This window comes from Thunnus thynnus, chromosome 18 (assembly GCF_963924715.1).
Source record: "Thunnus thynnus chromosome 18, fThuThy2.1, whole genome shotgun sequence".
Lineage (NCBI taxonomy): Eukaryota > Metazoa > Chordata > Actinopteri > Scombriformes > Scombridae > Thunnus > Thunnus thynnus.
The window spans coordinates 3,579,874-3,606,218 of NC_089534.1; the positions used below are offsets into that span (position 1 = coordinate 3,579,874).

Genomic DNA, 26,345 nt, shown 5'->3' on the forward strand with positions numbered 1-26,345 from the left:
AATGTCTCACTGTTTGTGTTTGTGCAGGTTTTAAACTCAGTAAGAAGCCAAACAGCGAAGCGTTCTGGTCCAGCAGCCAGTCAGGTAAATATCTGATGGTGCGTTCAGGTTCTGCTGACTTTAACATTTATTTTTTCCTTCTTAACTCAGAATCTCATGTGTGTTGTGTTGTTTTCCACAGGAGTGTAATGATGAAGATGGCAGTACGGTGAACTATGAAAACTTGGGAGAAACTTCTACCTATGTCAAGTTCCACTGATCAACAACTGTAACAAAGACTCACCAGAGAAGTTAGTCATTAGTTAAACATCTCTTTACAGCTTTATGTTACATCAGATGTTGGTGTTCTAGTGAACCAAAAAGGATTTGCAGAATGATATTCAAGTCCTGATGACATCTTACATTTAAAAGCCTTTTTCCTTCATCAGCTGTGAAAACTGTTCTGACTTGTAGTGAGTTCAGAACACAGCAGCTGGATTTTATCTGATAAGATGAAAGAACAAGAAAAGACTTTAAAACTCACACTCTAATATCTCAAAAACAATAAAAGATAGAAAAAAACATGTAAATTCAAGATTTGTAGGTCAAAGTCTTGTGACTCATTTAAAGTTCAAATGAAGTTTGTATCTAAAACTATGTGGAAGCAGTAAAGCTTCAAAAAGGTGTGGGTTCACTCACACTCTCCATTCAAATATATGAGTGTTTTTCTGTGTCCAGCTGCAGTTACTTATTGTCTCTACATACCTGACAGTACACATGTCAATCAAACTTTCACCAGGTCATGTGGGTTAAAAGTCTTTCCTTTTCTAAAAATAGACTTGATGAAAATTAGGAAAATAATTTGTTTTACACACAAACTCATCAAGAGTTTTCAATTTACTATTGAAATTCAAGTGAATGGGCCCAAAACTTGCGTAATTTTGAGGACACAGGTGTGAGCAAGACAGACATGTCTCACCCTGCAGAAAATTCTCATCCTGTCAATCAAACTTTCAAAATTAAAGCACACCACATTTTTAAAAAGCAAAATGATCTGATCCCGACGAGCCAGAGTGCGAGGTCCCGACCAACGCTGCTTGCAGCTTTAATTTTAGTTAACTTTTATTGTGTATTGTTGTTGACTGTTGAGTCAGTAACAGTCTCTTCTTTATTATAATTGATATAATCTGCTAATTAAAATGTTTAACACATTCACTTGTATTTCATATAGTACGCAAATGCTTCAGTGTCAGTTAAAGGTGGAGATTCAATGACATGTGTGCAGTGTTTTTTTGCACACACGAAAAAAAAAAGTGTGAGATCAAATCTGCATTTATAGGGTCATGTTAAACAGAGGAATTCCAAACTAAACATTAAAGATCCACATGTTTTAAGATACAGTCTATAAAAATATCTGCTTGTGTCTGATCTGGGTTTTCCACAAAATAGTTCAGTCAACTAGTTTAAAATTCTTTAAATAAATTTTACTTCTTCTCACTCACTGAAAAATCCAGAATCTATGAAAATATAAACATTGTTAATTTCAAAAGTTTAACTGCTGAACACAAGAGGTCGCTTACTTCACTGTAAAGTCCATTCTCAGTGTGTGTGCACTGGAGGCTTCAAGTTTACACACGTGTACATGTAAGTTGCCCACTGGACTATGATTGGCTCAAAGCTAGCTGTGATGTCACAAATCAGACACACAAATCAAAATCTTTGTACTTCTACTTCACTACATTTCAGAGTGAAATATTGTACTTTTTAACTGTGTGACATTTCTTTCACAGTTATAGTTACCAGCTACTTTTCAGATCTCTACTTTGTACATAAAACATATGATCACTTTATAAAATAACTATAAAATAGCATTGTTATAGATTAGACTCCCCAACAGTATAAGTTTTTAAAATGAGCTCTACCTTAACAACATTAAAATTCTGCTTACATGTACGTATCAATGAATCAGTATAAAAATATATACAGTATATGATGAATATAACGTTTTAAATGGGGAACATTTTGCACATAGAGTACTTTTACTTTTGATACTGTAAGTAGATTTTGTTGCCAGTACTTATGTACTTTTCCTTAAGTAAAATGTTGAATGTAGGACTTTTACTTGTAATGGAGCATTTTTTCATTGTGGTATTGCTACTTTTACTAAAGTAAGAGATCTCAGTATTTCTCAGTAACTTCAAAATAAAAGCCTGTTTGTTCTAAACTGTTGACTGTTTCTGTTTTTGACCGCTTGGTAGTTTTTAGATGTAGAAGTCCTGGCTTCAAAGTTTTAGTTTTTCATATTTTCTAGCTGATTGAGCCATTTTCCCTTTTTTAACCCTTTGTGCAAAATGCATGCTATTTTCCTGGTTCCACTAGGGGCACTAATCCTCTATTATGAACACTGCAGCCATGTATACTACAGCTTCATTGAGTTGTATATGTGGGTAGGGTTGTCTAAATGTGATGTATATGTGTGTATGAAGAAATTAGTGTGTGTGTGTGTGTGTGTGTGTGTGTGTGTGTGTGTAGCCAAAATACAGACACTTAAATCCTTATGGAAAAAAACGGCCCGATGTAAACCTATAAAAACTATTTTTTGATCCCATGGCCACAATAGCATATAACCATGCATTTGATTTTATTAGTCTTTCAAACTGAAGTCCTGGCTTCAAAATTTTAGTTTTTCATATTTTCCAGCTGATTGAGCCATTTTCCCTTTTTTAACCCTTTGTGCAAAATGCATGCTATTTTCCTGGTTCCACTAGGGGCACTAATCCTCTATTATGAACACTGCAGCCAAGTATATTACAGCTTCATTGAGTTGTATATGTGGGTAGGGTTGTCTAAATGTGATGTATATGTGTGTATGAAGAAATTGGTGTGTGTGTGTGTGTGTGTAGCCAAAATACAGACACTTAAATCCTTATGGAAAAAAACAGCCCAATGTAAACCCATAAAAGTTATTTTTTGATCCCATGGCCACAATAGCATATAACCATGCATTTGATTTTATTAGGCTTTCAAACTGAAGTCCTGGCTTCAAAATTGTTGTTTTTACTATTTACCAGCTGATTGAGCAATTTTCTCCTGTTTGCGCTGAAGAACAAATACATACCATTACCATTACTGATATTAACTTTCATTTATCATTGTTAACATGTTTGTCAGGAAGCCAACATGTGTTTGGTTTGAATGAGCTTTGAGTCTTACTGCAGTCAGTAACAGTCTTCTCTTTATTATATCTGATAATAATATAATTTGCAAATAAAGAAATATTAACCACTTAATTCTACACTGTGTTGTGTAATTATTTCATGTACTAACAGTGTTCTGACTGATAATGAAAGGTGGATATTCTCAGCTATAGACGTCCTGCTTCTACTCAGAATACAACTTCCCTTATCTGTCTGTTCTTTCACCTCTAAATCTTCCCTCTGTTCACACTTGGATCTAAAATGTGTCTAAATACAAATAGAAATACACGCAAAGTTACCTGAGAATGCACAGAAATCCAATAATTCAATCTACATTCAGCAGTGTTAAAGCACATGACGATGCATTGTGATCATAGGCTGCATATAAAGACAGACAGAGCCGGTTTGATTTTATTTATTTTGATTTTATCACTTGTTTCCTCAAATTTTTGGACACACTGACACCAAAATGCTCAGCAATAACAATCAAATGTTCCTTCATGCAATGATGGAATTTATCAAGGCTAGGCTGCGCAGCAAACTCTTCAAGATTAAACTCCATCAGAATCCAAGTTCAACCACAAAACCAGAAGAACAGGTCAACTACAGCCTGATACAAAACACACACACACACCAAATGTTGCCCATACAAGACAGCAGCACACGGTCAGTGGCGTCCAACACACGTGTGTGTAAAACTTTACTAACACACACAACGTATGCACTATCAAACAACTAGCAAATGAAACAATGTATCAATGCAACACCCCACAGTGTCAACTATGTATCCATTAACACTTGGAGAGGCAAAAAAAAAAGTTACAAAGACACAGTTTGTAGTCACGAGTAACTGTGCTGAACCAAAACGCACAGTTACCACACTAAGGTGAAACAAACAAAGCCAACAACAACTTACCTGCACTCTGTGTTGAAAACAAGTCTACAAAAGCAACGCCAGTGTGACAAAACGTTTAAACGAGCCCCCAATATGTTACGGCCTCACCAAACAAAGGCTCCCCCTGGAGACCGAAACATAACAAGGACGCCAAAACCTCTGCTTTAACAACAGCCATTTATTTTTCAACTATTTAACCATACTTAAAAGGTAAAGAAAAAAAACAAACAGAAGGAGATGAAGATCCCAGCCAAAAAGAACAAAAGATGGGAAGTTACTGGGCCAGCCACGCCATGGGCCGTTGCACCCAGCTCATTCCCCTACCTATTAAAAGAAAAGTGTACTCAACCTAATCAAAACCAAACCCAAAAACTAGACTACCGGTAATCTCCATCCCAAACTAAAATAACAAAACCCAACACTCTAAACCATGTTGAGAAGAAAACTAAGAGAAGAAGAAGAAAAATTCCCCATAAGCCACTGCTGCTGTCAGTAATCGGGTGTGTGTCCACACTGCCCCTCAGGTTCCCCCTTTTCTCTCATGGAATAATTGGCTCCAGGTGCTTCATTCCTACAAAGGAAGGCAGAGAGAGAGAGAGAGGAAGAGCACCGGAGAGAGCGAAAGCGAGAGAGAGAGAGAGAGAGAGAGAGAGAACGAGAGAGAGAGAGAGACAGAGAAAACACTCCCACAGGCAGTGTGCAGTATTGCACCTACATGCCACACGTAACAAAGCCTCAAGCTGTGGAAGTTACTGCTTCACTATGATGACTGTTAATACATTTCACGCAGCTTAAATGACCAAAGTCACCTCTGCAGTGTGCATATAGCATGAAAAACCTTCATATTAAATGTTAAGCTGCCTGAACTGAAGCTCAACTAAGTATAAACAAGTTAACTCAGCATCGGTATGTATTAACGTGCACTGCTGGAGTCTCAGAGACCTCAAACCTTCCAGAGATTAAAGTAGATTTCAGCAGAAAATTCCTCTTTGTCTTTTCATAAAGTGTTGACTGTCTGTTCCTGTGAGCTTCTTGTGTTTCTGATTCTTATCTGGTCATCATTAGAGGGTAAAACCTCCAGAGCTCTGCTGCTGTTGTTTCCACATTCTCACTAAAACACTTGACACACCTCTCATTTCTCAGAAAAACTGACCTCAAAGATACAATGAGGAACTAACAGGTCTCAGACCACTAAAACATCATCTTATCTGTTCTTTTACAGCTGCTACAGTATCACCATGTTGCACCATGTTGAGCATCAAGAGTCAAAGTTTGACTCTTAACCTGTCTGTTCATGTGTGCTGTCAGACGTCACCATGAATCCTGTCTGTTTTCTAATAAACACTATCTACAGAAAAGAAGAGTTGCATTATTGCAAACATTTATCTTAACTAACAATCTGCACACGTTCAACTTCCTCAATTCTTATCTTCTTCCTTTCAGTAGGTAAAACACGTCATTGTCACAAATGCATCATGGGACTGGACACAGTGTGCACTTGAGACAAAATATGAGCCTTAATATACAGTAGTTTGCTTCTTACAGCATGAGATTGCCTCAATGTCTCTTTTAAAGGCAGAAACATATTCCTTTGTCTTGTAATCAGTGACACATAATCATGTCTCCATCCTACATGTTCATCCTGTTCAATCTTTGTCAGGCTGCTGTGACCTCTGACCTCTGACTGTCGGCAGCTTCTGTTATTGCTGATCAAAAACGTTGCATCACTGTGGATGAGACACAACTAAATGTTACAAATGTCAAAGTAAAAATGAGTTTTTGACTGTTTGGATGAAAATACAGTAAATCCAACAGCTGACAAAAGACTAAGTGTCACTATGAGGAAGTGACATCACACTAACTGCAGGAGGTAGATGCTGTATCTCTCTACAACACAAACTACTTTACAGACTCTGACAGTTGAGAGCGTCGATCTCTTGTTCTGAAGATATCGACAAAGAAGGATCGTGAAGCACGATGGTTGAATTCAGATGGATTAACATGTCTGTCTGTGTGTTTCCTAAGAAGAGTTGCATTACTGCAACCATTTACCTTACTTAACAGTCTTCACACGTTCAACTTCCTCTTCTTATTTTCAGGAGGTTAAACACGTCGTTGTCATAAATACACCGTGGGAACGAGCACAGTGTGCACTTGTTGAATCTTAATATGGTTTAATATGGCTGCTCTGACTGCAGAAACATATTTCTTTACCTTGTGATCCGTGATTACATCCCAGTTTCACAAGATCTTTGTCAGACAGCTGTGACATCTGACCTCTGACCTCTTTAGTGCTGCTTACCCGTCATATTACTGATCAAGAAATGTGAGTCAATGTCTTGTCGGTCACAGTGAATAAGAACTAAACTGTCAAAAGTAAATATGTTCATTAGTTTTCGGTTGCAAAAGAATTCAGAGACAAAACTCTGATCAGTCTGCCTACATACAGTCCAGACAGTAAGTATTTGGACATTTACAGTTACAGTTACTACTCTAATTAAAGCTGAGACTTGGTACTTTAATGCAGTATTCATTGTTTTATTACAGATTGAATGTGCTGAAACACAGAGCCTGAAGAACAAAAACTGTGTAACTGTCCAAATACTTACTGCCTGGACTGTACATGCAGCAGAATGAGGAAGAGGAAGTGTCACACGTACAAATGACAGGAAGAAGACGCCTTACTTCACACATTACTTTAGAGACTGCGACAGTTAAGAGAAGCAGAGATCGATGAGAGAGAGAAGCAGGATGGTTGAATTCAGACGGATTCAAATGTTGTTTCTGATACTGGTGCTTCAGTTTTCAGGTAAGAAAAAAAGATTAATTTAGTATTTTATTAACCTTCTTAAATTGAGACGAGTATGTTGTTAGTTGTTAATATGTTGAGTTTAATGAGCTGAAAACTGAAGATGAGACACATTTAGAAAGTTCTGTTGTATCTAAAATGATCCTCACACTAACAATGAACATGACAGTCATATTTCTATTTATTTCATTTAATTGTTCATATTCCTCTCTCATATCTCTCAGCAGACATAACTGGACAACATTCCTCCTTCACTGTCAGAGATGGAGATGAAGTTACTTTGCATTGTGAAAATGTGACGACTGATCAGGATAAATGTGACAGTACTACCTGGCTCTTTGGTGGTTCAGGAAGCACAACAGTAGTGCTGATTAAACTTGGGCAGATTGGTGAAGAAGCCAAAGCTAAATCAGACAGACTGAGTGTTACAGCAAACTGTTCTCTGGTTATAAAGAAGGTCACAGTTGAGGATGTTGGTAGTTACTTCTGCAGACAGTTCAAATCAGGACAAAAACAAGGTCTAGACTCTCATGTTGATCTGTCTGTTGTTACCAGTGAGTATTTACATCATAATGTTTTCAGCTCAAACTGTCTTGTTAGAACAATATACTGAAATATTACAATAATTATGATTACAGTGATGAAGTTAATCTGACTCTTGTTGTCTTTCTCTCACAATATCTCCATCTTCACCAGTGACTGAACATAAGAACAATAATGAGGTGACGTTAAGCTGCTCTGTGTCGACATATGATGGACAGTGCAAACACACAGTGAAGTGGGTGTATCAGGGTAAAGATGTGGACAAAGATATCAAAGACTTGAAGACATCACAGTCTACCTGTTCAGTCACTGTGTCCTTCCTGACTTCTCATTTTATTTGCACATCAAATCATGAGTTTTTGAAGTGTGAAGTCACAGATCCCAACAATAGAAAAGTGCAGCTGTATAACTTCAGTCCTCAGTTGTCATGTGAGAAACCAGGTGAGAAGATGATGAGCTGTTTAAAATCACTTTATTCTGATATGAAAAATAACAAAACTGCATTATTTATTTGATGTATTTTAAGTTTTAGGTTGATATAAATGTTTCTCATTTAGTCACAGCAGATGGTGAACAATGTGTTTTTGTCTCATTTTCAATATATAAAACAGCTGTTTACTAGTGTAGATGTAGACATTCTTTCCCAAAGACTTTTAATCTAAACTGTTTGATTTGGTACAAAAAGTTGAATAAAACTATAAAACTTTCCCAAAAAGTGCTCACATTTCTTTGTTTTTTAGTTACAGGGTTTAAACTGAACTGAAAATGTTTTTAATGTTTTCATTCTTTTTCCAGACTGGTCGTGGTTGTACGTCCTTCTGGCTGTGGTTTTAGTAGCACTGTTGATAATTGTTGTGGTTCTCATCAGACGGAAGAGAGCTAAAGGTGAGAAAACATTTACAGATTAAACTTTACTAACAAAAAGTTTAGATAAACTTGGATTTTCACTAGAAGTTAAAGTTGACTCTCTCTTTTCTTTTTTCAGAGAACAAAACACAGATGGATGACAGCACTGTGAGTTTAAATATTATTCACTTTTAATTGTATTTTATAGTTGACAGATGTTCCCGACACTCATCTATCATACTACCTGTACCTGAAACCTGCACAGATATACTGAATACATTGCACAGGTGTTGCTTGTAATGTGTCCTTACAACATCTGTTTTAACTGAACTGTGAGATGCTTTTTCACCAAATGTAACTATACTTTATTTGTCCAGGGACTGAGCTTAAACCCTGCAGAGACTCAGCCTGCTCCAGAAACCAGTCAGGACACGGTGAGATCACACACAACACCCAGCACAGAGTAACACTCACTGAGGCTTCTGTTTGTTCTCTAAGTTGTAACTGTATGAGATGCACTCTCACGGTCTTGAGGGTGTGCAGTAAAGATGAAAAGGGAAGTTAGATGATGCAACTGGACTACACCAGAAAGGAACATTAGTATTAAACAGTGGCCTGTCAAACCACAACATTTCAAGACACCATTTAAAAGAAACATCACATGACCTCCTTTGCAGAAGTAATAGAAGTTAAAGTGTTTATTGTAATAAAATAGAAGTAGTGTTGTAGTGAGTCCACATCAATCTACATGTTACTGAGCAGTATGTTGTCTTCACTGTGTAGGATGATCCTGAAGGTGGTGTTTCCTACGCCTCCATCAGCCACACAAGGAAGACCGACAGTAAAGCCCGGGTAAGAAGTCTGATGTTTCTGTTGTCTTTCAACATGTGGCAGTGTGTTGTGGAGGATTTCACATAGTTGTATCTTGTGTAATTTATGTTGTGCTGTTTCTCAGGTTCGGGGCAAAGATAATGCTGATGAAGATTATGCAGTGACCTACAGCACTGTAAAAGCTTCCTCCTCTTCTGCTGCAGCCTCCACTGATCCCAGCAGCCTCTACGCTACCATCGGCTAACCAAACAAACCAAACTCACGTCATCACATGATTCATTTTTTATGATCAGTTTCAGAATGTATTGCTCAAAAAAGCTGTTTATCCAGAAGGGGTGTCGTAAGTTAAGTGGTATCACAATGTAAAAAGGAGAAGTAATAAAGCAAAATTCATATGGTAGTTTCTTGAAATATAAATAACATAAGATATGTAACATTTTACTTAATGAACCTACTATCAAACGTTTATTGTGCTCAGTGATGGATGTGGTAGCATTGTAGTTCAAGCTTTAAAATCTTGTTTTCATTTTAAACGTGTTGCCTGTAATGATCAGTTTTGAATAATTTATTGAGGTTTATCAATTGTATTACTTTTAAAAATGCTTTTATTCTTTATTTACAATGTATATTTTTTCAGTTTAGTATCACCTTTAAGGTGAAGTTAGGAATCACATAAAATAAGAGAAAGAATAAAAAAGGTAAAAGTCAGTATAAGTTATCATAAAAAGAACAGTATAGAGAGTAGAACAGGAAGCAGCAAACACAGGGCTCTGACAAGAGTGAGCTCGACCGTCCCTTTGAGCTCACAACTGCTCAACATTCACTCGCTCATTGACTTTTGAGACTTTGGAGATGGGATGGAATAGACAGTCCGCTCCTTTTTTTGGTTACTTTGAATACTGACCATGACCTTTGGTTGGCTGTTTGGTTTGATCACTGACACAGTCGAAGGAGGGCAGTTTCCTGAGAGAACAAAGGTAAACAGAAATAATTAATGTTGCAGCTGATTCTCTGTTTTCTCATCAGTTACACTTACGAAGAAGTATTAGGCATCATAGCAAAAGCCTTAACGCTGTTTAAATGCACTTTCAGATTTGTAAAACCTTTATTTTGCTTATGAAAAAGGAAAAAGGGTGATTTCACTGATATTTCTTTATCCTGACCACATTAGACCAGGTCTAGATCAAAAACCACTAAGACCTGTCAAATCTGGACTAGATTACCAAGGAGACTCCAAAGAGTCATTAAAACATAGTTTCAGATTTGTGAAACATTCATTATTAGTCCTCCCTTAGGCCTTTAGGTACTGCTGCTCTCACAGTACCACACCCAAAAAAACATTGGGGACGCCGCCTTCTTACGCACCTTAATTATGGAAAACTTTACCAACAGAAATTAAGAAGCGACCTCAGCAAGCACCTTTAAAAGCCAAGTAAAAACTCACCTGTACAGACTGGCCTTCAATTAACTTCCTCCCCAACATCTATGTATGTTTATTGCACTTTGTGCACTTTAATGTTTTATTTTTAACGTATTTAAATGTTTTGTTATTTTTAATGTATTTTTCTTAATTTTAATGTTTTTCTTATGTGTACAGCACCTTGAGTTACAACCACTGTATGAAAAGTACTATACTAAACTTAAACTTACAATAACAATGCTAATATGCTAATGATTAGCAGATGTGTTAACTGTGTTCTTCATTTACTGTAGTTTAGCATATTAGCACGCTAACATTAGCTTATTAGCACAAAGTACACCTGAGGCTGATGTCATTAATTTTGCAGGTATTTAAGTTTTTCGGACAAAACTAAAATGTTGACCTGATGATGTGGTGAAGAAGGAGCTGAGCCAGTCAGTTTATGTTCCAACCATCACTTCTGGTCACGAGCTTTGGGCAGTGACCAAAAGAATGAGATCACTGAAGCAGCCGAAATGAGTTTCCTCCGGAGGGTGTCTGGGCTCAGCCTTAGAGATACGGTGAGGAGTATGGAGATCCGGAGAGAGCTCGGAGTATCGAGATGGGCCAGTTGAGGTGGTTTGGGCACCTGGTTAGGATGCCTCCTGGACGCCTCCTTCTGGAGGTGTTCAGACACATCCTACTGGTGGGAGACCCTGGGACAGACCCAGAACACACTGGAGGGACTACATATCTCTTCTGGCCTGGGAGGAACACCCTGGGATCCCCCAGGAGGAGCTGGAGTGCATTGAAGGATGTCTGGGTTACCTTACCCAGTCTGAAGCCACCACCACCTGGTCCTGGATAAGTGGCGGTAAATGGATGGATGGATGGACCTTATGATGGTGTTAGGTAAGGCAAGTTTATTTGAATATCACCTTTCAACAACAAGGCAATTCAAAGTGCTTCTCATAAGACATACAAACAGCCTTATTGATCTGGTAGAGTTTGTCTTAGAAAGTATGGTCCTAATTTTAAACGATGAGTCAAATCAGAGGGAGTAAATTAATAATACATAAATGAGAAGTGTAGTATTATTTTTACTGAGGGAACATAAAAAGGGAAGTGCCAGGTCTAAAAACTGTGCAATTCATTGCAGTGGTGTAACTTCTTATTAAGTTTTCAACAGAATAAGGAACTGACAGCCCACCAACCGTTGACACACCATCATTTCATCATGTTAGGGGTCATCAGATCATCAAGTTAACCAGTTTGTCAGTCTGGTTTTAGTGTGTTCTTGTATCTTTTGTTCAGGTTGTTTTACTTAGTTTTTTTTTTTTAATTCTGCATGTTCTCGCTTTTTTTTTAAATCAAACATTTACATTAAAAAATGTCCTCTCTTACAGACAGAAATATGACGTTCAGCAACCAGGAGGACGTGACGCAGATGCCTCATCACAAAAAAAAAGCACAAGGTGATGGAGGTCACTGTCAGAGATGGAGAGAAAGTCACTTTGTCTTGTGAAAACGTGATAAAGGATCAGGATAAATGTAACAGTACTACCTGGCTCTTTGTTGGTTCAGGAAACACAGCAGCAGTAGCGCTGATTAAACTTGGGCAGATTGGGGAAAAAGCCAAAGCTAAATCAGACAGACTGAGTGTTACAGCGAACTGTTCTCTGGTTATAAAGAAGGTCACAGTTGAGGATGTTGGTTGTTACAGCTGCAGACAGTTCAAATCAGGACAACAACAAGGTCAAGACTCTCAGGTTTATCTGTCTGTTGTTACCAGTGAGTATTTACATCATAATGTTTTCAGCTCAAACTGTCTTGTTAGAACAATATACTGAAACATTACAATAATTATGATCACAGTGATGAAGTTAATCTGACTCTTGTTGTCTTTCTCTCACAATATCTCCATCTTCACCAGTGACTGAACATAAGGACAATAATGAGGTGACGTTAAACTGCTCTGTGTTGACATATGATGAGTGCAGACACATAGTGAAAGTGGTTGTATAAAGGAAAAAACTTGGACACAAATACCAGAACCATGCAGACATCACAGTCTACCTGTTCAGCCACTGTGTCCTTCCTGACTTCTCATTTTATTTGCACATCAAATCATGAGTTACTGAAGTGTGAAGTCACAAATCCCAACAATGTAAAAGTGCAGCTGTGTAACATCAGTCCTCAGTTGTCATGTGAGAAACCAGGTGAGAAGATGATGAGCTGTTTAAAATCACTTTATTCTGATATGAAAAATAACAAACTACATTTGTTTATTTGATGTATTTTAAGTATAAATATTTCATCATTGTTTATTCTTTGGTTGCTGCAGATGGTAAACGTGATGCATTCTCTTACTGAACAGTTTGTGATGTTGTTTGTCCAGGTGAGGAAGGAAAAACAACAACAACTCAGCCAACAACGACAACAAATGAAAATATAACTGAAAGCAGGAAAAAAACAGGTACGACCACAACAAACTGCATTTGTTTATTTGATATATTTTAAGTTTTAAGATGATATCATACTTTCTCATTTAGTCACAGCAGATGGTAAACATTTTTTTTCTTCTCATTTTAAAGTTTATTGGTTTTTGTTATTTAATCTGTCAGGTGTGTCTGAAACAACAACAGAACCTGAAACAACGACTTCAACAACACAAGAAGGTGAGCAACAAAGTCACTCATATGTATTCAACATTTTATTCAATGTATTCAACCACTGCTGCCCCGGCAATATGTGAAAACAGCTGTTTACTAGTGTACATGTAGACATTCTTTCCCAAAGACTTTTAATCAGTTCAAATTGCAAAAAACAAACTATTATCAATGGAAATGAGTCCAGGACTCTATCATTTTATCCCTCTCTCCTCCAGAGCTCCTCGGCACTCTGTCGGCAAGCAGCGGCTCGTCCAGTCCTCCACACACACTCAAACTCAGCACTGCGACATCACTCGTAGTATATTTGGACAAATTTTCTTGCTGCATGCATTACAGTTCGCTCACTCGCTGTATGTTAGGAAGAAGTGTAAGAGTCATGCAGCCATGCTAGTGGCTCTGTGAGGCTGTACTGAGGCACAGCAGTGCTTTTACTGCTAACATACTGATGTGTAGCAGGTATAACGTTTAAAGTGTTTAAAATGTTCATCATCTGTGAACATGCTCCACGCAAGATCAATTTCGTGCGTTGCGTTCTGGAGAGTGTTACCTGAAAATTGTTAATGTGACACAAGCGTGAGCTGCAGTCTGAGTGTTGCAGCTGGGGTCGCTATAGCAACAACAGAGAGCTGACCCCCTTTGGTTTGAGTTCACATCTGCTCAAAACAATCATGCTGAGCAGTCTGATGAAGCTCCAGCTGAACTTTGCCACCTTCGTACAGACAGGAATTCTCCGTTCTTTCTCTGTGAGTGATTCAAAAGTGTCATCAAAGGTGACGATATCTAATCTCATATCACAATATTGATATCATATCGATATATTGCACAGCCCTACAATACACATCCCTCCATAGACACAATTTTGTTTACTTGTGTGGTCATGGAAACACACTGATTAGCTTTAACCAGCCTGTATCACCTCACTGAGGGCTGAGATTGGCATTGGAGACAGACATTTCCATTTGTGTTTGTGCACTTTACATGGAGCATGTTTGAGGCCTTAGTTTAATGTGTTAGCATGCTAACATTTGCTAATCAGCACAAAACCTAAAGTACAGCAGAGGATGATGGGATACCATTAGATTGCAGGTATTTGGTCATAAAACAAAGTATTAGACAACTTGAAATGTTGAGCTGATGATGGAAAGTCAGAAGATCATCAAAGATATTACAATTTATCCTGAGATATTTCAGCCTGGTCACCAGAATAAAACCACATTCAACACGTGTAATACGTAGCATATTAACATTTCTACAAACGTAGCATATTAACATTTGTACCCGTTTAATAATGATGTTTTACGGTGTGACAACGCTGTGGTTAAGGTCTGCATAGGTTTAGGCACAAAGATGAAGAGAAGTTTCTCTGGTTTGCAGAAAATGTTCAATGCCAACGTTTTCTTCTGGCGACTGGGTTGGATATTTCACTAAAAACTACAAAGTGAACCTCATGGTGGCACTAAAGGAAAAAAGAAATCTCCAAGTTCATTAGGATTCATCCTCTGGGGAACATAAATGTCTGTACAAAATTTCGTGGCAATTGTTGGTGGACAAACTGACTGACGTTGTCGTCCCTACAGCCACACTACTTCAAATGTTTTTGCCTCCTATTTTCCTCAGTGACACATTTCTATATTCCACAATTCGTACAGATTGTTCTGCTCTGAGCTACATAATGTTGGTGATGCGTGTGGCTGAACTCCTCCTCATCACTGTGATTACTGTTCTTCTCTTCAGAGCTCGAGGTGAGAAAATTCAGACCAACATTTGTTAAGTGTAAAACAAACTGCAACTTTAGAACTGAAATGTTACTCTGTCATGTATTTTCCAGGGAACCAGAGACCACCTGATGACAACATTGTGAGTTGAAAATAACAACTGAACTGATGTATCATCATAGGCTGCATATAAAGACAGATGGAGCCGGTTTGAAGCCTCAAGCTGTGGTAGTTACTGCTTGATTGTGATGACTGTAAATACATTTCACGCAGCTTAAATGACCAAAGTCACCTCTGCAGTGTGCATACAGCATGAAAAACCTTCATATTAAATGTTAAGCTGCCTGAACTGAAGCTCAACTAAGTATAAACAAGTTAACTCAGCATCAGTATGTATTAACGTGCACTGCTGGAGTCTCAGAGACCTCAAACCTTCCAGAGATTAAAGTAGATTTCAGCAGAAAGTTCCTCTTTGTCTTTTCATAAAGTGTTGACTGTCTGTTCCTGTGAGCTTCTTGTGTTTCTGATTCTTATCTGGTCATCATTAGAGGGTAAAACCTCCAAAGCTCCAAGTCTCTTTATGATAAAGAGTCTCTTTAGCAGGCATATGTCAGCAAGCAGCGGCTCTGTCCCCTAGTCCAGCCCTGTGATACGGGCAATTTCTCACCCTTAGATTAGCTTAGCCTAGTTTCGCCCCATGTGATGTAAGAAGGGGCATCAAATCTGAATGGCTTGTTGAATCACATGAGTACAGAGCAAGCCGGCCCACACCAAACTGACTGGGTGATCTTATTTCACAGCTTGTGTGTTAGGAGGCACATCAGAGACCCAAATACATACACACAAGCACTGAGAAAGTGAGTTTTTCATAATATGGCCTATTTAATAGTTTGATGATCATTAATCCAGTGTAGAGGTGTATTCAACTGATCAGTTTTGTCTGTAAAAGAACATGATGCACTCTCAACCTTATCTATGACCTTTTATATGCTATAACCACATTGTTCTGTTTTAAGTAAGATGTCTCGCACTTTGTTTGTGTATATCAAATGAGAGGTCGGTTAGGAAAGAAGAACTAGGAAATGTTATCTGAAGATGATGATACATGCTGCCCCCAATTCTAAGAAGTGATTGTTGGAAAAGGGGAACTTAATGCAAGAACTTGAAACTGTGCAAGACAAGCATGACTCTATATATGGAATTATTATTTATTAGCTTACAGGAAAAAGGTGTCTGCAGACAGAGAAGTTTGACTGCAAACGAGGTGCTGTGTTGACGTTTGTGTTGGGCGGAGGCTGAAAGTTTAAAGTGTTTGTGTGAGCTGTTCAAGGTGCCTCTCTTGCTGCAGAGCTCGGGGAGCCCGTATGCACATGCTTTAGTGACTTCTTAAAGGCAGTTGGACTGCAGGAAAAATACTGTGTCTCTGGTATTTAATTACCTTTGTCATCTGACTAGACAGGCTGACTTTTCAGCTGTAACGACACAAGATGGAGAATACTGTGTGTTCATTGAAAAAAAAGAAGAGACAATCTGTGTGGTTCACCAAGGGTCGAACAGTATTGGGCCTCTTATGTTAGTATATAAGCTCAAACTGGCTCAAATATCTTACTGTAATGATACAGATACCCCAAATTCCATCCCATTAATCAAAAGTAACACTGAAATAATTGTTTTAAGGTCAAAGAAGACAGGTCAAAGGTCAGTGCTTACGCTGAAAAGTAAAGTCATCAAAACCTTGGTATTCGTCATGGACTGTGACCTCAACTTGAACAGCCACATCAGCATAGGTACAAAATCAGCATACTACCACTTTCAAAACATAGTGATGATTAAAAGTTTCTGTCTAAACAAGACCCAGAAAAATATGTCCATCATTTTATTTTGTTGTTATTGGCTGGACTGCTGTCACTCAGACTTTGAAAGAAGCCACGTTTTTGTCTTGCAACATATACTGTAGAGCCTTATCATTACAACCCTAAACAACAGGTACATGAATATGATCACATATTACAGTGAAAGAAGCAAAACTGCTGGGAAGAAGACAGAAAAGCAACAACACTGAGCAACCAAATCTTTTTATATGAATGATTGACAGGTGTTAGTAACATGTGACCCTTATATAACTCCTTATATACCTGCCTGAGCTACTGTAAGTATCTACTCTGTATATATAAAAGTTAAATTGAGAGAGTGACCACAAAATTTCCAGGGATTAATTTTTTAAGTTTGACATGAGTCCAAAGAGAAACTGTTTTTCTGATGTGTTAATAAAGTGTTTGTTCCCAAGAGCCTTATGATGCAAACTTGGTCATCATTAGAGGGTAAAACCTCCAGAGTTTGGTTGATGTTGTACCCACATTCACACCAAAACACTTCCCTCTCAGTTCTTAATGAAAAATATTAGCTGCAGTGAGGAACAAACAATTCTCAAACCACTAAAATATCACCACATTTGTTTTTTCTAACAGTAATTTCTTGTTGCTACGCTTCATATTCTGGTGGGCGAGGAGTTTGACTCACTTCCGTGTTCACGTGTGGTGTCGAACATCACCAGGAAGTTTTTAATAAGCTGTATTTTAACGCCTTGACAGTTTAATTTCCAACTTCCTCAGTCCTCCTCCTCCAACCGACAACCAAACCAAGTCTAAAATTAGTGAAAACTGTAATAGACCTTGTTAAATGTACTGACTTCCTTCTGTTTTATTTACTGCTAAAACTTTGCATCAGCTCACATCAGTGTTTCTAATGTTACAAGCTGCAAAGTAAGAATGCAAGTTGTGATAATGTTTTTTACCTCTAAAAATGCAAATACTATCCCTGTGCACAGAAAGTGAGAAAAGAATGACGCCAATTTCAAAAGAATTATATGAATAGAGCTTGTGGTTATAGATGGGAAGTACTTTGACGCAGAGACACCACAATGTAAAGGAAGAGTGTTGTGGTTGTGTTTGGTGGGTTAGGAGAGACGTCACTGTCAACGCCAGTTCTCAGCTCATACTATGAAGTTTTCTGCTGTGAGTGACGTTTCTCTTGTTGAACTGTGACTGAGGGAGGAGTTTGATCCGTCCAGTCAGAGGAGCAGATTTTCTCCACATCATCCGACAGGTTGAGAACTAAAAAAAAACACATCAGTGGCTTTTATCTCCACACTGAACTACACCTGACTCTTTGCCTGTTTCAATATCTATAAGATATTTAGAGAGATGAGAATAGGAGGCTGTGTCTACATAAATTCTTCAACTGAAAGAAGGGAAAAAAACACTCAAGTCACTATAAGGAAGTGACACTTTACTAATAACAGGAAGTAGATGCTGAGTCTCTCTTTTAAAGAAGCACTAGTTGAGAAACTTTGACCGTTCAGTGCGTCAGAACAAGATGGATGAATTCAGATGGATTAAAATATCTTTATTTCTGATTCTGGTGCTTCAGTTTAGAGGTAAGGATACATATTATACTTTAGTTACTACCCTCTTGTATTTAACACAGAGAGTTTAGTGGATAATACATATTTATGAATGTCTTGTGTTTAAACTTATCCTCACATTAACTGTGAGGATAACAGTCATGTCCTTATTTAGGTTAATTTTTCATATTTCTCTCTCATCTTCTCAACAGCAGTAACAGGACAAGATTCTTACATCACTGTCAGAGATGGAGATGAAGCCACTTTGCCTTGTAAAAATGTGATAAATGATCAGGACAAATGTGACCACTCTACCTGGACATACAGTAGAGAAGAAAACTCACCAGTAGTAGAGCTGATTAGACTTGGGCAGATTGGTGAAAATGCCAAAGCTAAATCAAACAGACTGAGTGTTACAGCGGACTGTTCTCTGGTTATAAAGAAGGTCACAGTTGATGATGTTGGTCGTTACACCTGCAGACAGTACGACAGATCAGGACAACGACAAGGTCAAGATGCTAAAGTTTATCTGTCTGTTATTTACAGTGAGTATTTACATCATTCTTTCATGTTTTCAGCTCAAACTGTCTTCTTAGAACAATGTACTGAAACTTTACAATGATTATAATTACAGTTATGAAGTTAATTTTACTCTTGTTGTCTTTTTCTCACAATATCTCCCCAGTTCATGATAAGAAGGATGATGATAAGGTGACATTAACCTGCTCTGTGCTGAAATATGAATACTGTCAAGACGCAGTGGAGTGGCTATATGAGGGTAATAGTGATGATTTCACAAACCTGGAGAAAGGTGCCTGCAGAGCCACTGTGACATTTACAGCTTCTAATCTTAATCAGCCGTCACATTATTCTGAGTTATTTAAGTGTAAAGTGACTGAACATAACGGCGGGACACTGCTGTGTGACTTCACCCCTCAGTCCTCATGTGAGAAACACAGTAAGTTTTCTTTATATGATGGATTTAAAGTTATAAGATGACATCATTGTTGCTCAGCTTCTTGTTAAGAAGCTGTGAGTTTTATTAAATGTCTTTTCCTGCATTATTTCTCAAACTTTTCTCATGTTTTAACTCATTTAAAACGTAAGTTTCACGTAAAACGTTCAGTTTCATATTTAAGTGTACAGTGAGTGAAACGTGAGTGCACAGTAAATATCTCACCTGGTATATAAGGCTCCTCTTTTTCTTTTTCTACCTGTCATTTTTCATAACATGAGGTCCAACTGCAGTCGATATCATAATTTAAGTTTTAGGATGATATCATACTTTCTCATTTAGTCACAGCAGATGGTGAACAATGTGTTTTTGTCTCATTTTAAAGTTTGTTGGTTTTTGTTATTTAATCTGTCAGGTGTGTCTGAAACAACAACAGAACCTGAAACAACGACATCAACAACACAAGAAGGTGAGCAACAAAGTCACTCATATGTATTCAACATTTTATTCAGTGTATTCAACCACTGCTGCCCCGGCAATATGTGAAAACAGCTGTTTACTAGTGTAGATGTAGACATTCTTTCCCAAAGACTTTTAATCAGTTCAAACTGCAAAAATACAAACTATTATCAATGGAAATGAGTCCAGAGTTCTGTACTATGAAGCAGGATTTGGGGTTAACGAGGTAACATCAGGTTTAACTCTGGGTTTTCAATCCTACGACGGTGGTTCACTTCTTAACTTCTTATCTAAAAATTCCCTTTAAAAAAATTATGAAAACATATAAATCCCAGTAGAAAAAAAAAGAACGAGCAGTTAGCAGCACAGTGCACTAAAGTCCATTTTGCTGTCAAGAGATGATATAATATGATATAATATCGATATATTGCACAGCCCTACAATACACATCCCTCCACAGACACAATTTTGTTTACTTGTGTGGTCATGGAAACACACTGATTAGCTTTAACCAGCCTGTATCACCTCACTGAGGGCTGAGATTGGCATTGGAGACAGACATTTACATTTGTGTTTGTGCACTTTACATGGAGCATGTTTGAGGCCTTAGTTTAATGTGTTAGCATGCTAACATTTGCTAATCAGCACAAAACCTAAAGTACAGCAGAGGATGATGGGAAGGTCATTAGATTGCAGGTATTTGGTCATAAAACAAAGTATTAGACAACTTGAAATGTTGAGCTGATGATGGAAAGTCAGAAGATCATCAAAGGTATTACAATTTATCCTGAGATATTTCAATAAAAACTACAAAGTGAACCTCATGGTGGCACTAAAGGAAAAAAGAAATTTCCGAGTTCATTAGGATTCATCCTCTGGGGAACATAAATGTCTGTACAAAATTTCATGGCAATTGTTGGTGGACAAATAGACCGACTGACGTTGTCGTCCCTACAGCCACACTACTTCAAATGTTTTCACTTCCTACTTTCCTCAGTGACACATTTCTTTGTTGCACAATTCGCACAGATTGTTCTGCTCTGAGCTACATAATGTTGGTGATGCGTGTGGCTGAACTCCTCCTCATCACTGTGATTACTGTTCTTCTCTTCAGAGCTCGAGGTGAGAAAATTCAGACCAACATTTGTTAAGTCTAAAACAAACTGTAACTTTAGAACTGAAATGTTACTCTGTGATTTATTTTCCAGGGAACCAGAGACCACCTGATGACAACATTGTGAGTTGAAAATAACAACTGAACTGATGTATAAAAAGACAAATGTGTACATTAAGAGACTGTAAGTCAGTGCAGGACTGTGAATGTCTCACTGTTTGTGTTTGTGCAGGATTTAAACTCAGTAAGAAGCTGAACAGCGAAGCGTTCTGGTCCAGCAGCCAGTCAGGTAAATATCTGATGGTGCGTTCAGGTTCTGCTGACTTTAACATTTATTTTTTCCTTCTTAACTCAGAATCTCATGTGTGTTGTGTTGTTTTCCACAGGAGCGTAATGATGAAGATGGCAGTACAGTGAACTATGAAAACTTGGGAGAAACTTCTACCTATGTCAAGTTCCACTGATCAACAACTTTAACAAAGACTCACCAGAGAAGTTAGTCATTAGTTAAACATCTCTTTACAGCTTTATGTTACATCAGATGTTGGTGTTCTAGTGAACCAAAAAAGATTTGCAGAATGATATTCAAGTCCTGATGACATCTTACATTTAAAAGCCTTTTTCCTTCATCAGCTGTGAAAACTGTTCTGACTTGTAATCAGTTCAGAACACAGCAGCTGGATTTTATCTGATAAGATGAAAGAATAAGAAAAGACTTTAAAACTCACACTCTAATATCTCAAAAACAATAAAAGATAGAAAAAACATGTAAATTCAAGATTTGTAGGTCAAAGTCTTGTGACTCATTTAAAGTTCAAATGAAGTTTGTATCTAAAACTATGTGGAAGCAGTAAATGTTCAAAAAGGTGTGGGTTCGCTCACACTCTCCATTCAAATATATGAGTGTTTTTCTGTGTCCAGCTGCAGTTACTTATTGTCTCTACATACCTGACAGTACACATGTCAATCAAACTTTCACCAGGTCATGTGGGTTAAAAGTCTTTCCATTTCTAAAGATAGACTTGATGAAAATTAGGAAAATAATTTGTTTTACACACAAACTCATCAAGAGTTTTCAATTTACTAATGAAATTCAAGTGAATGGGCCCAAAACTTGCATAATTTTGATGACACAGGTGTGAGAAAGACAGACATGTCTCACCCTGCAGAAAATTCTCATCCTGTCAATCAAACTTTCAAAATTAAAGCACACCACATTTTTAAAAAGCAAAATGATCTGATCCCGACGAGCCAGAGTGCGAGGTCCTGACCAACGCTGCTTGCAGCTTTAATTTTAGTTAACTTTTATTGTGTATTGTTGTTGACTGTTGAGTCAGTAACAGTCTCTTCTTTATTATAATTGATATAATCTGCTAATTAAAATGTTTAACACATTCACTTGTATTTCATATAGTATGCAAATGCTTCAGTGTCAGGAAAAGGTGGAGATTCAATGACGTGTGGAGTGTTTTTTTGCACACACACAAAAAAAGTGAGATCAAATCTGCATTTATAGGGTCATGTTAAACAAAGGAATTCCAAACTAAACATTAAAGATCAACATGTTTTAAGATACAGTCTATAAAAATATCTGCTTGTGTCTGATCTGGGTTTTCCATAAAATAGTTCAGTCAACTAGTTTAAAATTCTTAAAATAAATTTTACTTCTTCTCACTCACTGAAAAATCCAGAATCTATGAAAATATAAACATTGTTAATTTCAAAAGTTTAACTGCTGAACACAAGAGGTCGCTTACTTCACTGTAAAGTCCATTCTCAGTGTGTGTGCACTGGAGGCTTCAAGTTTACACACATGTACATGTAAGTTGCCCACTGGACTATGATTGGCTCAAAGCTAGCTGTGATGTCACAAATCAGACACACAAATCAAAATCTTTGTACTTCTACTTCACTACATTTCAGAGTGAAATATTGTACTTTTTAACTGTGTGACATTTCTTTCACAGTTATAGTTACCAGCTACTTTTCAGATCTCTACTTTGTACATAAAACATATGATCACTCTATAAAATAACTATAAAATAGCATTGTTATAGATTAGACTCCCCAACAGTACAAGTTTTTAAAATGAGCTCCACCTTAACAACATTAAAATTCTGCTTACATGTACGTATCAATGAATCAGTATAAAAATATATACAGTATATGATGGATATAACGTTTTAAATGGGGAACATATTGTACATAGAGTACTTTTACTTTTGATACTTTAAGTAGATTTTGCTGCCAATACTTATGTACTTTTCTTTAAGTAAAATGTTGAATGTAGGACTTTTACTTGTAATGGAGCATTTTTTCATTGTGGTATTGCTACTTTTACTAAAGTAAGAGATCTCAGTATTTCTCAGTAACTTCAAAATAAAAGCCTGTTTGTTCTAAACTGTTGACTGTTTCTGTTTTTGACCGCTTGGTAGTTTTTAGATGTAGAAGTCCTGGCTTCAAAGTTTTAGTTTTTCATATTTTCCAGCTGATTGAGCCATTTTCCCTTTTTTAACCCTTTGTGCAAAATGCATGCTATTTTCCTGGTTCCACTAGGGGCACTAATCCTCTATTATGAACACTGCAGCCATGTATATTACAGCTTCATTGAGTTGTATATGTGGGTAGGGTTGTCTAAATGTGATGTATATGTGTGTATGAAGAAATTGGTGTGTGTGTGTGTGTGTGTGTAGCCAAAATACAGACACTTAAATCCTTATAGAAAAAACGGCCCAATGTAAACCCATAAAAGTTATTTTTTGATCCCATGGCCACAATACCATATAACCATGCATTTGATTTTATTGGGCTTTCAAACTGAAGTCCTGGCTTCAAAATTGTTGTTTTTACTATTTACCAGCTGATTGAGCAATTTTCTCCTGTTTGCGCTGAAGAACAAATACATACCATTACCATTACAGATTTTAACTTTCATTTATCATTGTTAACATGTTTGTCAGGAAGCCAACATGTGTTTGGTTTGAATGAGTTTTGAGTCTTACTGCAGTCAGTAACAGTCTTCTCTTTATTATATCTGATAATATAATATGCAAATAAAGAAATATTAACCACTTAATTCTACACTGTGGTGTGTAATTATTTCATGTACTAACAGTGTTCTGACTGATAATGAAAGGTGGATATTCTCAGCTATAGACGTCCTGCTTCTACTCAGAATACAACTTCCCTTATCTGTCTGTTCTTTCACCTCTAAATCTTCCCTCTGTTCACACTTGGATCTAAAATGTTTCTAAATAAAAACAGAAATACACTCAAAGTTACCTGAGAATGCACAGAAATCCAATAATTCAATCTACATTCAGCAGTGTTAAAGCACATGACGATGCATTGTGATCATAGGCTGCATATAAAGACAGACGGAGCTGGTTTGATTTTATTTATTATGATTTTATCACTTGTTTCCTTAAATTTTTGGACACACTGACACCAAAATGCTCAGCAATAACAATCAAATGTTCCTTCGTGCAACGATGGAATTTATCAAGGCTAGGCTGCGCAGCAAACTCTTCAAGATTAAACTCCATCAGAATCCAAGTTCAACCACAAAACCAGAAGAACAGGTCAACTACAGCCTGATACAAAACACACACACACACACACACCAAATGTTGCCCATACAAGACAGCAGCACACAGTCAGTGGTGTTCAACACACGTGTGTGTAAAACTTTACTAATACACACAATGTATGCACTAACAAACAACTAGCAAATGAACCAATGTATCAATGCAACACCCCACAGTGTCAACTATGTATCCATTAACACTCGGAGAGGCAAAAAAAAAGTTATGACACAGTTTGTAGTCACGAGTAACTGTGCTGAACCAAAACGCACAGTTACCACACTAAGGTGAAACAAACAAAGCCAACAACAACTCACCTGCACTCTGCGTTGAAAACAAATCTACAAAAGCAACGCCAGTGTGACAAAACGTTTAAACGAGCCCCCAATATGTTACGGCCTCACCAAACAAAGGCTCCCCCCGGAGACCGAAACATAACAAGGACGCCAAAACCTCTGATTTAACAACAGCCATTTATTTTTCAACTATTTAACCATACTTAAAAGGTAAAGAAAAAAAACAAACAGAAGGAGATGAAGATCCCAGCCAAAAAGAACAAAAGATGGGAAGTTACTGGGCCAGCCACGCCATGGGCCGTTGCACCCAGCTCATTCCCCGACCTATTAAAAGAAAAGTGTACTCAACCTAATCAAAACCAAACCCGAAAACTAGACTACCGGTAATCTCCATCCCAAACTAAAATAACAAAACCCAACACTCTAAACCATGTTGAGAAGAAAACTAAGAGAAGAAGAAGAAAAATTCCCCATAAGCCACTGTTGCTGTCAGTAATCAGGTGTGTGTCCACACCACCCCTCAGGTTCCCCCTTTTCTCTCATGGAATAATTGGCTCCAGGTGCTTCATTCCTACAAAGGAAGGCAGAGAGAGAGAGAGAGGAAGAGCACCGGAGAGAGAGAAAGCGAGAGAGAGAGAGAGAGAGAGAGAGAGACAGAGAGAGAGAGAGACAGAGAAAACACTCCTACAGTCAATGTGCAGTATTGCACCTACATGCCACACGTAACAAAGCCTCAAGCTGTGGAAGTTACTGCTTCACTATGATGACTGTTAATACATTTCACGCAGCTTAAATGACCAAAGTCACCTCTGCAGTGTGCATATAGCATGAAAAACCTTCATATTAAATGTTAAGCTGCCTGAACTGAAGCTCAACTAAGTATAAACAAGTTAACTCAGCATCAGTATGTATCAACGTGCACTGCTGGAGTCTCAGAGACCTCAAACCTTCCAGAGATTAAAGTAGATTTCAGCAGAAAATTCCTCTTTGTCTTTTCATAAAGTGTTGACTGTCTGTTCCTGTGAGCTTCTTGTGTTTCTGATTCTTATCTGGTCATCATTAGAGGGTAAAACCTCCAGAGCTCTGCTGCTGTTGTTTCCACATTCTCACTAAAACACTTGACACTCATTTCTCAGAAAAACTGACCTCAAGGATACAATGAGGAACTAACAGGTCTCAGACCACTAAAACATCATCTTATCTGTTCTTTTACAGCTGCTACAGTATCACCATGTTGCACCATGTTGAGCATCAAGAGTCAAAGTTTGACTCTTCACCTGTCTGTTCATGTGTGCTGTCAGACGTCACCATGAATCCTGTCTGTTTTCTAATAAACACTATCTACAGAAAAGAAGAGCTGCATTATTGCAAACATTTATCTTAACTAACAATCTGCACATGTTCAACTTCCTCAATTCTTATCTTCTTCCTTTCAGGAGGTCAGACACGTCATTGTCACAAATGCATCATGGGACTGGACACAGTGTGCACTTGAGACAAAATATGAGCCTTAATATACAGTAGTTTGCTTCTTACAGCATCAGATTGCCTCAATGTCTCTTTTAAAGGCAGAAACATATTCCTTTGTCTTGTAATCAGTGACACATAATCATGTCTCCATCCTACATGTTCATCCTGTTCAATCTTT

At 37.6% G+C, this 26,345-nt stretch overlaps 2 protein-coding genes across 12 annotated transcripts in view; both read left to right on the forward strand.

Moving 5' to 3' along the window:
- LOC137169545 (uncharacterized) overlaps positions 1–23,851 on the forward strand; it is a 28,051-nt gene extending 4,200 nt beyond the window's left edge. The window contains exons 8-9 of one of the 2 annotated variants that reach the window (XM_067572804.1): positions 28–84; positions 21,204–23,851. In XM_067572804.1, the coding sequence (XP_067428905.1) occupies positions 28–84; positions 21,204–21,281 (135 nt within the window). In that variant the 3' untranslated portion in view covers positions 21,282–23,851. Of the gene's footprint in view, positions 1–27; positions 85–181; positions 1,479–21,203 lie in introns of those variants that run through there. The other variant, XM_067572803.1, reaches the window with a different exon arrangement.
- LOC137169540 (mucin-22-like) overlaps positions 6,483–26,345 on the forward strand; it is a 34,266-nt gene continuing 14,403 nt past the window's right edge. For 6 of the 10 annotated variants that reach the window (XM_067572784.1, XM_067572789.1, XM_067572785.1 and 3 more), the window contains exons 1-5: positions 6,483–6,880; positions 7,105–7,434; positions 7,577–7,864; positions 12,898–12,975; positions 19,660–19,713. In XM_067572784.1, the coding sequence (XP_067428885.1) occupies positions 6,805–6,880; positions 7,105–7,434; positions 7,577–7,864; positions 12,898–12,975; positions 19,660–19,713 (826 nt within the window). In that variant the 5' untranslated portion in view covers positions 6,483–6,804. Of the gene's footprint in view, positions 6,881–7,104; positions 7,435–7,576; positions 7,865–12,897; positions 12,976–13,123; positions 13,178–13,386; positions 14,222–19,659; positions 19,714–26,345 lie in introns of those variants that run through there. The other 4 variants (XM_067572796.1, XM_067572790.1, XM_067572791.1 and 1 more) reach the window with 4 other exon arrangements.